Raw genomic sequence first — 13,643 nt, 5'->3', positions numbered from 1 at the left:
TGAAATGCACCCCCATGTGACTTTATCTCCCCTAATAATTCTCTGAATATAGGTAGGAAGGTAAATCTCCTGCTGAAAACAAATTCCAAATCTCAATAAATCAACCAGAGAAGGAGAAAAGGATTAACATTTACATTTAACATACTAGGTATCTGACTCAGAGCATACTGAATGATATGACAAAAGTATACACACACAATATTTTTTAGACCTCTAAGATAATTTATGTTTCAAGATAACAAAATTAAAATACTTTTCCATCTCCCCAAGTGAACCTCTATGCAGTACTTTTGAGATATTTGATTTTACATGAAAAACAATCAATTAAAATCATATAGGGTGTAATACTTATTATTCATTTTCTAACAGGAAAACTTTCTACTTTCTATTCCATTTTCTTAAAATATCTGCGTCAGCTATGCATATATTACTAACATCAATCTGCTCTTCTCAATTAACCACTGGCCAAATTAACAATGAATAAGGGATGACAAAATTTACAATAATTAAGACTGTATTTATTATTTTAATAATAAAGAAAAACATTTTATAGTTTCTTTTTCTGAGAAGCAGGAAATATATCATAAAATGAATACATCGTATCATAATAAGCATCTCATTAGACATGTTATATTCTGTATTAAAAAGCCACTGAAAGATCACTTGGTCTGACCTTCTGCAAAAACTATGCCACATAAAATCACTTGCCTTAATTTTTGCATCCCACATACAGTAGCTATTTGAAAAATAACAGTGATCTGAAAAGTAATGGAAACTCCTTCATACTTGCAGACATGTTATTTTCAATTACATGCAATCAACTTGTTTCTAATTTGAATCAGTTTAGTCTAAGCTTTGGAATCTTAAATCTCTTTCCATTTTTTTACCCTAGACTCAAGAACCATCTTTTGCTATATACCTTTCTCTCATGAAACTAAAAGTAATTTTGTTTCATAAATCAAAACAACTTCTGGTATCTCCTTATTAGATGAGCTCAAATCCTTGCTTGTGACTGCTTCCTGAGCTCTTCCCAAAATTCCAAAATCTTTTAGATTTGCAGAGAAGTAAATCGAACATACTAGTTAGAAATGACATCACCAGTATCATCAGAAAAGTTGTACAACCTCTGAACTCTTTATTATGTTTCTAAGTACTGGTCTCTAAAATACCATCTGAACTAGAGCAACAGAATTGAAGTTCTCACTTTGTTTCAAGGGCTGCTTGCCCTTCTGAGTATCACTGAATCCTTGAGCAGGAACATTATTATGTCCTAACCTACCCTCCCAGGTAGGTCTTGCACACAGATACAATAAAATACATGCTTTCAGCCATGGTTTGTATTTCTTTAATTTAACAATGTTTTTTTCACGGACGTTATAGAATTGTTTTCTAGCATTTTGAAGTTTCTATTACTATGTTCTTAATACCTGTTTTGGACAGAACACATTGGTCAAAATGAATCATTTCTAATTTGGAGTAAGTATACATGGAACTAGTTATACATTAAAAAATACCAATTGCATTCAATAGGCCATCAATCAGCTTTGGTCTTTTCATATATCTGCATATTTATATACACATATTCAGAGAGAGGTAAAGAGTCAAGAATGCTCAAACTGCCTGATTTTTGGCATTTCTTGAAAACTGACTGCTTTGCACGTTTTGTTGTTTTATTTACTTTTTTTTTTTTTTTTTTTCAGTTGCATGAAGATAATAGTAAAATGCAGCTTCAACCTCCACAAACTACATAATTCATTAATATTGGCATACAATCATTAGGGGAAACAAACAAACACACACACACAAAAAAAAACCAACAAAAAACAAAAAAAAAGAACAAAAAAAAAACTGCTACGAAACCACATGCATTGTGTTATTTTATATTTATGTTTAAACAACCAAATGAAAGTTTTGAGCCGGACTGTGGCGTTATTATGCTCCATTCTATTCAATACACATTAAGACCAAGATCCTGCCCTATGTGCACTTTTATCAACAAAAAGGCAAAACACCTGCTGAAATAACTCAAGGCTCTACTAAGAGTATAGAAATTCACTGTGATTTTACAGAATCACCTAACAATACAGATGAAAACAGGGTACGAATGCATATTTATAGATATACATATATGTGTATCATTATATAACGGTTGTAGTACATACACCTACATACAATTGCATACTACATGTATTCCTAAGTATTAAGCACAAATAGTTACATTACATGGTTTTCCCAAATAAATATGCATCTTTGCATACGTGCCAACAGAAAATTGATAAAACTGAGTTGACTCAGTTCCTGCAGACGCTGAAACACAGTTAGGAAAATTTATTTGAGGAGTAACATTAGGTGTACAAGTTCACCTTTCTGTATAGTCCTCATGACAGGAGAAACATGAGAGAATAAAACAGAATTGGCATTCAATTCTTATGTACATTCACCTGTAACAGTATCATGTAGAGCATCTATAGTAGAGGAATAGCACACAGTGAAAAAAACATGTCATGAAGGCTCACACATGAACGCTTCAAGTTTCTTTCACGCAGCAGGGAGCACTGCTCCAGATAAGACTCTTTACAGAATTGAGAGGTTCTGTAACACCTGTGGCAAAACACAGCTGTGTAAAATGCCACTAACTTGCTTTTTTTTTTTTTTTTTTTTTTTTGTCCCTGTTATTTGTGTTTGCTCAGCCTTAGGATGTTTCTCAACTATGTTTCTTAGACAGTAATAATTCGTAATGCTATTAAGTTATTGAAATATTCACTTCAATATTAATAGTTGATAAAACTTTTCAGTTTTATCAATGACACCATGCCTGTCAGCATTCAAGAGACACTCAGATAATGCCCTCAGTAATATGCTTTAACTTTTGGATAGCCCTGAAGAGTGGCAGCTGGACTCGATCATCTTTGTAGATCATTTCCAGCTAAGCTATTCTATCCTTTCCTAAAAAAAAAAAAAAAAAAAAAAAAAAAAAATCATCTACATAAAACTGAAGTTGAAGATAAAGTACAATTAATTTCTTATGAACTTAATTCTCATAAAGTATGTATCACAGAAAAAAATAAACTAAAGCAGACACAACAGTCTAGTGTTACAGATTTCTGTTCCTAAATCAATAACTGAATGGGTTAAGAGAGTTTTTTCTACCCCATTTATTTCTGGGCTCTCCTTCCCATTTCTTTTATCATTTGCAATTTCATACTGGCTTTATCAGGCAGGGAAAAATAAGTCTTTGGCAAAAGCTGTTACTAAGATAATGAGGAATATTCCATTTTAGAAATGAAACAGCATCCGCAGTATGTTAGTAAGAAAGGAATATTGTCCAATAGTTAATGCCACAGACTTAGATGCAAGAAATCCAGAGATTATTATGGTCTTTTGAAACTTACATCTAAAACATAAGGCTCTGTTTTGGATTACAGCACTACCGGTAACAACTAAAACGCATGTTGAAACGAACAACATACCCATAGTCAAATTTGTCTGCAGGTGAGACCTGCCAACAGAATTAATCATTTGCTATTTCTTAATCTCAATTCAGAAGCAAAAATTATATTTTTTCCTGGACTAGCAAAGGTATGGTGAAGCTGAATAAAACAGACACAAGGAATACACATTCCTAAAGCTGCTGGGGATGGGGGGAGAGATGGTGAGGATGAAAGAAGGAAGGAGAGGTCTTAATACAGGTAAACTTAAAGAAGTGTCAAAGTCTTGCAGCCACAGGGTTTTCCATTTTTCAAGTATATTAATGGTTACAGAGCATGCATGATATAAAAAAAAAAAAAACAACACACTGATTTGTCTTACTTAGAAGCTGTATTAAATGTCAGCCTTGTGTTCTCAAGAGATCAACGTTGTTACTCTATTTTCTCGTTCCAATTAATCTCAATCTAGTCATATTAATTTAAAAACAGTATCACGTTTGATGTTTAATGCATTAATATAAATCCAGAGCTTTGCTTTGCTAGTGACATTATTTTTTATGTTTTCTCCTCCTTAAAAGTGCAAATTTAAATTGGTATATAAGGATTGGACACATTCCTAGTAAGACTATGTTATTGTAAAAAAGCAGTGGAATTTTCACAATAGCTACTCTTGATATAAATATTCCATAATTAGATTTCCTGCACAAAACTTACCTCTACAGTTTATGCAGGAATGCACAAATATTCCCACTTACTGCAAATTCAAAGCCATATTTGCTGGTTCCATTCAACCAAAATCATAGTTTCATGAGTCTTTTTGTGTTTCCTCAATCCTGGTGATTAGCAGCCACTGCCACACATAAGTTTGAGCAACTGAGAGTAAACATCAGAGGAACACCTGCTTTAAAACAGAATCAAACGAGCTACCTCCTGAACAGTTGTGCTGCCCACAGGTGTTTGAAACACAAGGAATGCTCCAGCTATGCTATCCCCAAAATAAGCAAACAGTATTCACAAACAAATGTTAGCAAGCTATTCAAAATGTGTTTAATCATAAGAATTTATGCTTTGCATGAGAAATAATTGCAAATAATCTTTAAGAAGCTTAAAACGTCTGGCAGAACGCTGCCCTGATACAGCTTGATTGTTACAAATAAAGTGTTAGATTTCAGCTCTCAGGTGGCAAGATTGTTTTGGTTTGCAGCTTTTATAAAGCAATTTCTCATTAAATTGGATCTCTCATAAAAATCTTAAGTGGTATTTAAAAAACAGTTTATATATTAAAGGGTTCTTGAATTTATCCTATGCCTCTATAAAAATGTTAATTAAAAGTATACCAAGGGACTTTAACATTTCCTAAACATGCATTATGCATCTTAGACAAAAGGAGCGTGAGTCTCTTTTTCACATGGAGGTTTTTAAATCAACTTCATGATCAAGTGATTTTTGTTTCTATACATCTCAGGCACAGTCTGACAACAGATGTGCTGAGCAGCTACCCGGCATGCTAAGGAGTCTCAGCATCAGCTTACTGCCTTCTCCACCATTCCCCAAATCCCCAAGTACTATAGCAGCTCTTGGGTTCAGGATAGCTGCAGAACAAAATTAGTGTCAGTGCTATGTGGTGTTGGCAACCAGTGTAGACTGGTCATGACAGGGGATTTTAAGACTTCTGCAAGGAAATGCGACAGGGCAAGCCATCTCATTATACCTAACCAGGGCTTCATTTGTGCTCCTGGTGTAGAGAGAAGCATTTCATCCACAAGGGCTGCACTGGCACAACCCCTGAGATTAGGATACCATCTAGTCTCTTGTAACTCTGTGTAAAGAAGAAACAACAGAGCAGAAGACTAGATCCATAAGAAGTGGGTAAAATTCAGCTGCTAATGGCCAGTCTCGTTAAAAGCTGTTACATAATTTACAGATTTTTTTTTCCAATTACTGTTGTCAAAATGGATGTAGAAATGGTATAAAGTGCCTTTTGCACTATATAACATTCCCTCTTCAACATACAACCTTCTAACATCTCAGCAAACACTCTAATTCTTATTAAAAATCAACACATATGACACTGTTGGCAGTTCACCGCAGCACAGCAGAATATCTTGTATACCTCTCACTCTTGTTTCATGGCCCAACCTTTGCTAATCCCTGTGAAGCTGCAGTGATAAGTTCCAATGAGCAGTTCTGAACTACTAGAAAATCAGCTCTCCAGGATATTCTCTTTCAAACTTAACCAATAATGAACACAAAGATATGCTTTTCCTTTTGGTAATGCAAATAGATTGCCAAACCAATGTTACTAACAATAGTATTACAATGCTCAGCGCAATTTTGTACTCATTACTCTTTGAGAAAACAGAAAAATGAAAAAATGTAAATAATGATGTAATTTCAGTCTGGAAAAGAAAATGCTATTGCGTGCTTTGTGCTATAACAAAGTGAAGTTGTCAATCAATAAAAAAGAAAAGCTGTTCTGGATGGGCAGACAGTTGTTCTACATGGATCCTGGTTTTGAAGGAACCGTTTTGCCACTGCATTTAACGTAGGTGAAGAGAAAGAGGAAAAGAGAAATGTATTTTTTTCTGGGTAGACAAAAGCAAAGGAAATAAGAAGCTAACTAACAAAATCTGAGTTCTATACATAAGCACAAAAAACGTCAAAAATGTATTTTCTTCATGAGAAAAACAAAAGGTAGCGTTCCTCACATTCTGCTTTTTTTTTTTTACATTATATTTAAAAGTGGTGAGAGTAATTATATGTCTTGACATTGGACCTGCTTCTAATTAGTCATAAAAGAGATAAGGGGCCAAGCACACACTTTTCTAATAACTAGAAGAGTGAATGACTTATGAAATCCACAAATCAAAATGTTTAAATTTTAGAATGACCACAGTCATACACCTTACAATGGACTGCCAAAATAAATGTCACAGTCCTGCATTTAAGTAGAAGGTGCCAGCTACTCACCTGCTTCACAGTCAGTTTCTCTTCCTTTATCTTTAAGGCAAACCACATCTGATGCTTGACCCTGCCCTCCCCACTCAAGTACCTTCTCTGTCTTCCTACAAAGTCTTTGAAATGTAGACTTTCACCAAAACAAGGACCCATGCCATTCATGAGACCCAAAGCTGTCTCTGATATCATGTTTAAGGTTCTGCTGAAATGAGAAGCTGCTAAGCTTTTGCTAAGACTACCTTGGGGTATTCTCACTCTTTCCTACAGTAGAGGGAAATGCAATTTTTCTGCCTCTGCCCTACTATCAGTCAGGTTTCCTTCTCCCTGGTTTGCTCAACCTGGGCACAGCTTCCTGTGTATTGATTTGATTGCAGAAATGTAACAGCATAGCATGGAAATAGAAAAACTAGTTTTCCAAGTCTTTTCCTAAATAACTGCTGTAAGAAATTATGAAGTCACCTAAAACAAATCCTCATCCATGAAAATAAACTTTTCTAGACCTCTTCTACCATCCATGGTGTTAGAAATCCACACACTCCTTTCCTTTACCTTATTTATGAAATGGAAACGTTTCAGAATCTGTTGTTGTCTTCCTGGCTATTAGTTTCACACAGGACATAAATAAACAAAACTTGTACTTTAAGGTAAAATACCCATTCTCCAGATGTCACCCATGACAGCATGTAAAATATATCCTTTCTAACTGTAAACAATATTCACCTAACCTTGTCACACTCAACACAGTAGCATTGCCATCATGTTTCCAGTCAGATTTCTCCATCCTGTATTTAAGACCACTATACTCTTTCTCTCAGGTTGTACCTTCGTTTTCAGTTGTTTTGTGTTTTTTTTTTTTGCCCTTTTTTTTTTTTTTAATTTAAATAACCTTAGATCTGACCTTAAAAATGGTTTCACTTGGACTGTCAAAAGTAATGAGTAGCTTTCTGAATAGATGTTTTAGTAGAAAACTATACAGTGGTCCAATCGGAAGTCTACCTAGTGAAGAAAGTGATGAGTTCTTTTTAGCTTAGTATGCTCTTCCATACATTTGTATAGCAGCAACATTCAGAAAAATGATTTTATGTCAATTTCTTTACAATAGTGGATGATTTCAATCTGTTTCAACTGTATATGCTTAAACTGTATAAGATTACTGACCTAAAAGTGTATTTCGCAAAGCTGTATTGGTGAGATCTCAGACATGAACCCATAGAAAAGTAGTGTATCAAAAAGCAATCTGATGTAAAGAAGCAAGAATATATCTTACTACTGATGCTGGGTAACAACAGTTCACAGTTAACACTTTTATATTTTTGAAAACAACTTATTTTTGCAGAAACTATCCTTATTTTGCAAAATAAATACATAAGTAAAACCAAAAGACTTGCTATAATCGGTGGCGTAGATTATTTTACTTTAGGTTTGAAAATTAGGTATTTTATTACACTAGACCACAATAGATAGGTTAACAAATAGCCTCTATCCTAAGTTCACATATACATACTGACAAAATTCAAAGTGATTTTAACAGCATTATAAAATGAGAAAAATAATCAGCAATTGTTTATTTCTATTAAGCATGATACATCAAGCTTCCGGAGTTGCTTGGCCTAGCAACAACACTTACAGAAAGCTGGTGACCATCATGCAGGATGAAAGTTAAATTTATGTAAAAGCTCTAGCCAAGGGATAATTATTGTTATTATAGTCAATCTATACACTTACTTTAACTGTACACAACTTTTTTTTCCTTAATTATTTACTTGGTAAATGATTTTAGGTCTTTTATTAAAAATCCACACATTTTGCTTTCAGTTCATTGCATATCCTCTCTCTCCTCCACAGCCAGGAAGTATTTCAAACACTTTCAGTTTCAAAGAACTGTAACCTTATAATTTTCTAATGCACATACTTTTATCAATGCTTTCTCTCACTAGAAGCAAAAGCTTGAATTATTTGTAGCTTTTTTAAGTTAATGAATTAATGAAAAAACACCAAATCATTTCTAAACCAAGGTCTCTGACAAAGACACATACTAGAGCTAAAATACCTCTGAGAAGTCTGCAGTCTCTTATACAAAAGATCAGACAATATAATCAAATGGATCCCTGGTGATATAGTTCACTATTCCAAGAGAAAAACATCACTATAAAATTTAATAATGGTCCCTCTATGACCTGAATTTTAAAACATCAGTATTGTTCCCAAATCAAGGCAGCTCTGAAATGAATGAAGGCTCACAAAAAATATTCAACCCTCTTAAGGGTAAAAACAAAAATGAATTAAGTTCTATGAAATTCCTAATCCACTATTCATGGAATGCAAATAAGCATCTTTTCAGAAGTTAGAAATACTACCCACGCCAGGAAAATACCACAAATATGCAAAATATAATTCATCAGTATTTTTTTTAACATTGAAACAGATATATGTAGATGGTTATACTGACCATGTAAAACATCGAAATGAATATCCAGCATTATTACAAAACTTTCACATATTTTACAGAGTTGAGTTTATCATTAAAATGAGCCAGTGCATTTAAATTACAAAACTTGCATCTGGCTTTGCAGGAAGAAACATGCAATATATCATGTTTTTGTAAACCTCTGTGAATAAACCATACAAGCTCATTTAAGCTAACAGCATTTGGGAGGGGGAAAATTTATCCCCCAGACTTTATGAATTGTTTCTTTCCTTCTGAATTGTTCCTCATTAGCATGAAAAAAAGACTCGATAACCACAACACAATGACTTGGTAACAGAGCATTTCTTGTCTGTAAGGGTGCTGAAATGGGCACCCACTAGTGAAAAATTGCTGAAAAATCATTTAACTATGCCAGCTAGCTCTCCAGGAGGAGGCACAGAAGTCATAGAAGTCCAGAATAAAAGCCAATGTGACCTTAACTGGTACAAGTTGATTAGTAATTGATCTCACTCTCATTAAATAAATAAATAAATCCTGTTTACTGAGTCTTGATGTAAATACTGCCCTGCTTACTCTTTCTCTTGCTTGATGTGTGTGTGTGTGTGTAGGGCTGTATGGGTTAGCGCCCCTTTCCTCCCAACTTTTGAAGAACCACCAGCTCCACTACCGCTGACACAACAAGAAGCACAGCAGCAAGAAAAAGTAAAGCAGACAATAAAAGAAGTACAAACAGGTCTAGGAGAACGGGTGCTTTGTATATGGGATACACATATGCCCTGGGAGCCATTTTGCTACCCTGGAAGCCATTTTGGCAGTGGCTGACAAAATGGCTCCATCGCGCTCCCTCACTGGGAAGGAAAAACTTTGCTCCCCTAGCCCTGACTCACTGTGCAGCCATGTAAGGGTGTCTTCCTCGGAGAGCAATAGAGACCAGAGGAAGCAGCAGGAAGAATTATACTGTAGCTGACAAAGGATGGATTGGAAATGAGCATGCATTGCAGCACCTGCACTCCACTGAGGGGAGAATGAGTGCCCTGGCCCAGTGGAAGCTTCCAGAAGCAAAGCAGCAGGCCTTTAAGGGCTGACTCCCTGGAGGGTGAGGCGTAGGCCAGCTGGCCTCCCCAGGAGTGGAGAGAAAGCCCTTGTTTGAGGAACCACAAGGGGTTTTTGAATGGATTGTGTAGTACGGGAGTGTCTTTAGGCTGACAGAAAACCCATGGTAAAGGACTCGCCCTTGCAAGGACGCAGAGAGGGAGGGAAAATTGGTTCACCACCTTCTTCAATTTTATTCCATCTTATCCAGCAGATCTGAGGTTTTCCTATTTCGCAGGTCACCTAAGTCAAATAAAAATCAGTTTTAAAGATTATAAAGCTTTGGTGTTTTAGAAAGGGGCAGGGCTTGGTTATTGTGCCTGTGAGATGATCTCAGGCCCTACTTACTAGATCAGTTTACTTAGCAAAATGGATTCAGGCAGAAAATCAATACAGCAGCAGCAACTTTTAAAATTACTCAGTCTGGTCTGAAAAAGTGTGGACTCCCAGAAGACACAAACCCCAAAATATTATGTGCAATGTATTGTTCTAGGGAATCAAAACAAGCATAGAAAAAAGAAAATCAATAGTCTTTCAGCCACATGTAATTTCACAGTATCAAATATGTGCAAATATTTGTGGCAAACATTATTGTTTTCATAGCAGATGGGTCAGTTGAAAGTGGTTGGAGCTGGTAGATAAGAAAGTTTACTGTTTATTGCTATAGGCTGTTACCTTGCTTTTTACAGTTCACCCTGCGTGAATACAAGCTCAGCTTGAATGGCAGAGCATCAGCCATTTTCTACTGAGCTCTCCACTGCATCTTACTCCCCAGATAATGTCAAGTCAGGGGGATAAATCCATCTGCTGGAGCAGAAATGGGAAAAAGTAAAAAGAGAAAATGCATTTCTGGCAGCTCTGCAGCACCTGGACTTCTCTCCAGTTTTGGAGAACTCCAGAGAGAATTTGTTACCACGTACATGGAGCTGGTTACATGGACCTTCAAAGGGTGTTTCAATGGACAAAGTGAAAGTGAAATGCAATTCATTATAAAACTGGGTTTCTGAAGGTATTAAACTTAATTCAACATACCAGTTCTCACTATAAAGCAATCAGTAATATAACCTAGAGAATGCATTAGAAATCTTATTGTATAAAATTTTCACAGAAGCCAGTGTGATATGATAATATTAATGTTCTCAGCAATTAAGAAGTGTCACAAATCTCCCAATTTGCTTGATGTAAATGTGATTTTGCGAAGGAAAGGAGAGAAGGTGAAGGCAAAATAAAGTGTTAGAAAAGTACATTAATGGGAGAAAGGCACTCACTGTGCATGTGGTTATCTTTTTAAGAAAAAGATGATGAAAAAAAGAGCAAAATACACAATTGACTGTGTGCTGAAAAGCCTTCAAACTACCTAATGAGTCAGATACATAAGTAGGTGGGATGCAGTGGTGCCGCTACCACCTGTGAGGAGCCCAATATGCTGCCTGCTAGCAGTCTCTGCTCTAATGTCTCTTTTTCCCTAGAGCTACAGTAAGTAGCATAGCTGTTTGTTTTGTTTTGTTTTGTTTTGTTTTTGACAGATCAGATGAGGAGTACTGTCTGCATGGGAATGTAAAACACCCAGAGGATAGCAAGATGAGCCTTTGGAGAGTGGTGCTAGAGTTTTCTCATCATCACAGAGATCAACATTTTTTCCAAGTCCCACTAATCCTGATTGTATCCTTTACTCCTTTTAGCATGACCGAAAGGAGAAAAGGGATGAGAGAATACAATTGGAGAGGTAGAAAAACTTTTCAAATGATAAATATCCAGTAAAAAATACTGAACAGAAATTTTAAGTGAATCATGGATGAGGTGACTTTTATAATGAAAAAAGCAGCAGAGCCACCACATTCTATTAGATGGCAATAATAGTAATATATAAAAAATAAAAATAAAAAAAATAAAAGAGACAGTTGGGAAGGCCCACAAGAGAGCAAGAGAGTTGGAACTGGCAATATCATTTAAGGCCAGCAAGAGTTGACAGAGGCAGGCCAAAGTGATATAGGCATGGGACAGAGAAGGAAAATTCTATTGAGAGGAAAAGCACCTTGAAAAACAGCTTGAAATTTAGCAGCAAGAACTTAAATGGAAGTCTCAACACGCTTCATCACAATGCAGTGTTAGTTCATGCAGTAACAGTCCTCAAACATGCTTTTATCAGTTAACCCAATGTACAAAATAGACACACATCTTGTCTCATTTCAGACAGTGTTCTTTACGAAGAGAACAGACTGACTGAAAGTAACATATTTCCATCTGATAATCTAGAGGCTTTTACGCATAATCGAGTTTAATATACAAGCTGATCCCATGTTATCTGATTAAATATATTAGAGTTTATCCAAATAAAACCTGCAAAGCTGAACTGTGAAAGAAATGAGATGACTCTCAGAAATGTTTCTGTTTTGCTAAGTTACTTTCAGCCTTTCAACCATTTCAGATGTCTAGTATTATCCAAATATGAAGCATTAACATTTAAAATCATAATATTCAGCTTCATGAAACATCTAAAGCAACTAAGTCATAAATACAAGCTAGAAAAAGTAGCATGCAAGTAATAAATGTAAGTATAATGAGTGATTAGAATCAAGAAGACAGACAGTGAACCTCTACTACAGAGTAGGACTTCTCAGGGCTCATGAATTCAGTGATTTAACTAAGCAGAGTCTTTTCACATTACAGTCAAAAACAAGTCAAAGTCATTTAATATATTGAAATCCCACCATAATTAGGCTTGTTCACTAAACCTGGAGAATACACTCATCTTAAATATTGGGACTACTATGACTACTTTCCATATGACTACTACTTCATACTGTTGTTTTGGTGTGACATGGAGAATCTACTGTACTGTTTCGTCTTTTGGATTTCACTCAATCATGAGTTCATGAAGATGGTTACCTTAGCAAATGGGGTTACCCTTGCAAGTGGGATTAGAGGTGAAGGACTTCATTAGGACCTGGGCTATGCAACTGATAGGAAGGAATATCTAATAGTAGTAATTTTCAATTATTTTTTTTTCTTTTTCTAAGAATAGCTATCAAAACTGGAATGAAAGGAAACATCTTTGTGACAAATTAAAACCTAGCTTAGTCAACTAATGTTTAAGCATATTTTCAGCAAATGTGAGCAAGTATTAATACAGCTTCACATTTTTCCACTCCTGTTATACATGAGCTTCAGTAGACTCCTGCCAGACTTTCAAAAGTCCTTTGCCTTGGCACTGACAATCTGTACTGTTTCTGGCAATAAAAAGAATAATAAATAATAAAATTAATTGTTCTCACATTCAACAGACTTACTCAGGTTTTTTCCTCTTCAAGGAAGTGCTGATATTTGATACTTAGATGTGGCTAAGTGTTTCCATTTCAGAAAATCTAAACAGTTTTGTACAGACTTTCAGTTTCCTTCTTTGAAATATTAAATTTAATGTTAAAATTAACCCTGGGATCTACACTATTACATATTGTGGACATTCAAGCATTGGGTTTCTCCCCAGTTTCACACTTCACGTAGTGTATTGCTTAGATGTATTCATTACAAATGTCTGTTTTCCTCTGCATAATAACTTGTGAATGACCTGTTATCAGCAGGGGGAAGAGGCCTTGGCATAAAAAAGAAAGTCATTCTAGCTACCTCTTAGCAGTATGTTGTGCTGTAAAGTACATATTTTTCTAAGCTCCAGCAGAAATAATTTTGAAGCTTAGAAAGATGTAACAATCACATTTTTTCTCTGTCATTTATCACCA

At 35.4% G+C, this 13,643-nt stretch overlaps 1 protein-coding gene and 1 long non-coding RNA gene across 13 annotated transcripts in view; one reads left to right on the top strand and one right to left on the bottom strand.

Annotated features, from left to right (window-relative positions):
• Positions 1-13,643, bottom strand: part of SGCZ (sarcoglycan zeta) — a 449,004-nt gene that overhangs the window by 296,335 nt on the left and 139,026 nt on the right. For 4 of the 12 annotated variants that reach the window (XR_014692796.1, XR_014692797.1, XM_084518523.1 and 1 more), the window contains exon 1: positions 6,399-6,516. The exons of 2 other annotated variants lie outside the window; for them this stretch is intronic. Coding sequence is in view for 2 of the 10 variants with exons in the window: in XM_084518523.1 (XP_084374649.1) it covers positions 6,399-6,446 (48 nt within the window). In the remaining 8 variants the exon portion in view is untranslated. Of the gene's footprint in view, positions 1-4,142; positions 4,290-6,398; positions 6,517-9,701; positions 9,742-9,818; positions 9,947-13,643 lie in introns of those variants that run through there. 6 more of the 12 variants (XM_084518528.1, XM_084518525.1, XM_084518530.1 and 3 more) reach the window with 5 other exon arrangements.
• Positions 9,927-12,201, top strand: LOC311436389. The gene is made up of 3 exons (XR_014692804.1): positions 9,927-10,033; positions 10,682-10,915; positions 11,433-12,201. It is a non-coding gene; the product is annotated as an uncharacterized lncRNA (long non-coding RNA).

The sequence above is a fragment of the Aythya ferina genome (genome assembly GCF_964211825.1).
Source record: "Aythya ferina genome assembly, chromosome: 4".
Taxonomy (NCBI): domain Eukaryota; kingdom Metazoa; phylum Chordata; class Aves; order Anseriformes; family Anatidae; genus Aythya; species Aythya ferina.
The sequence above is the reverse complement of the archived record's forward strand: the minus strand, read 5'-3'. Positions and strand labels throughout refer to the sequence as shown.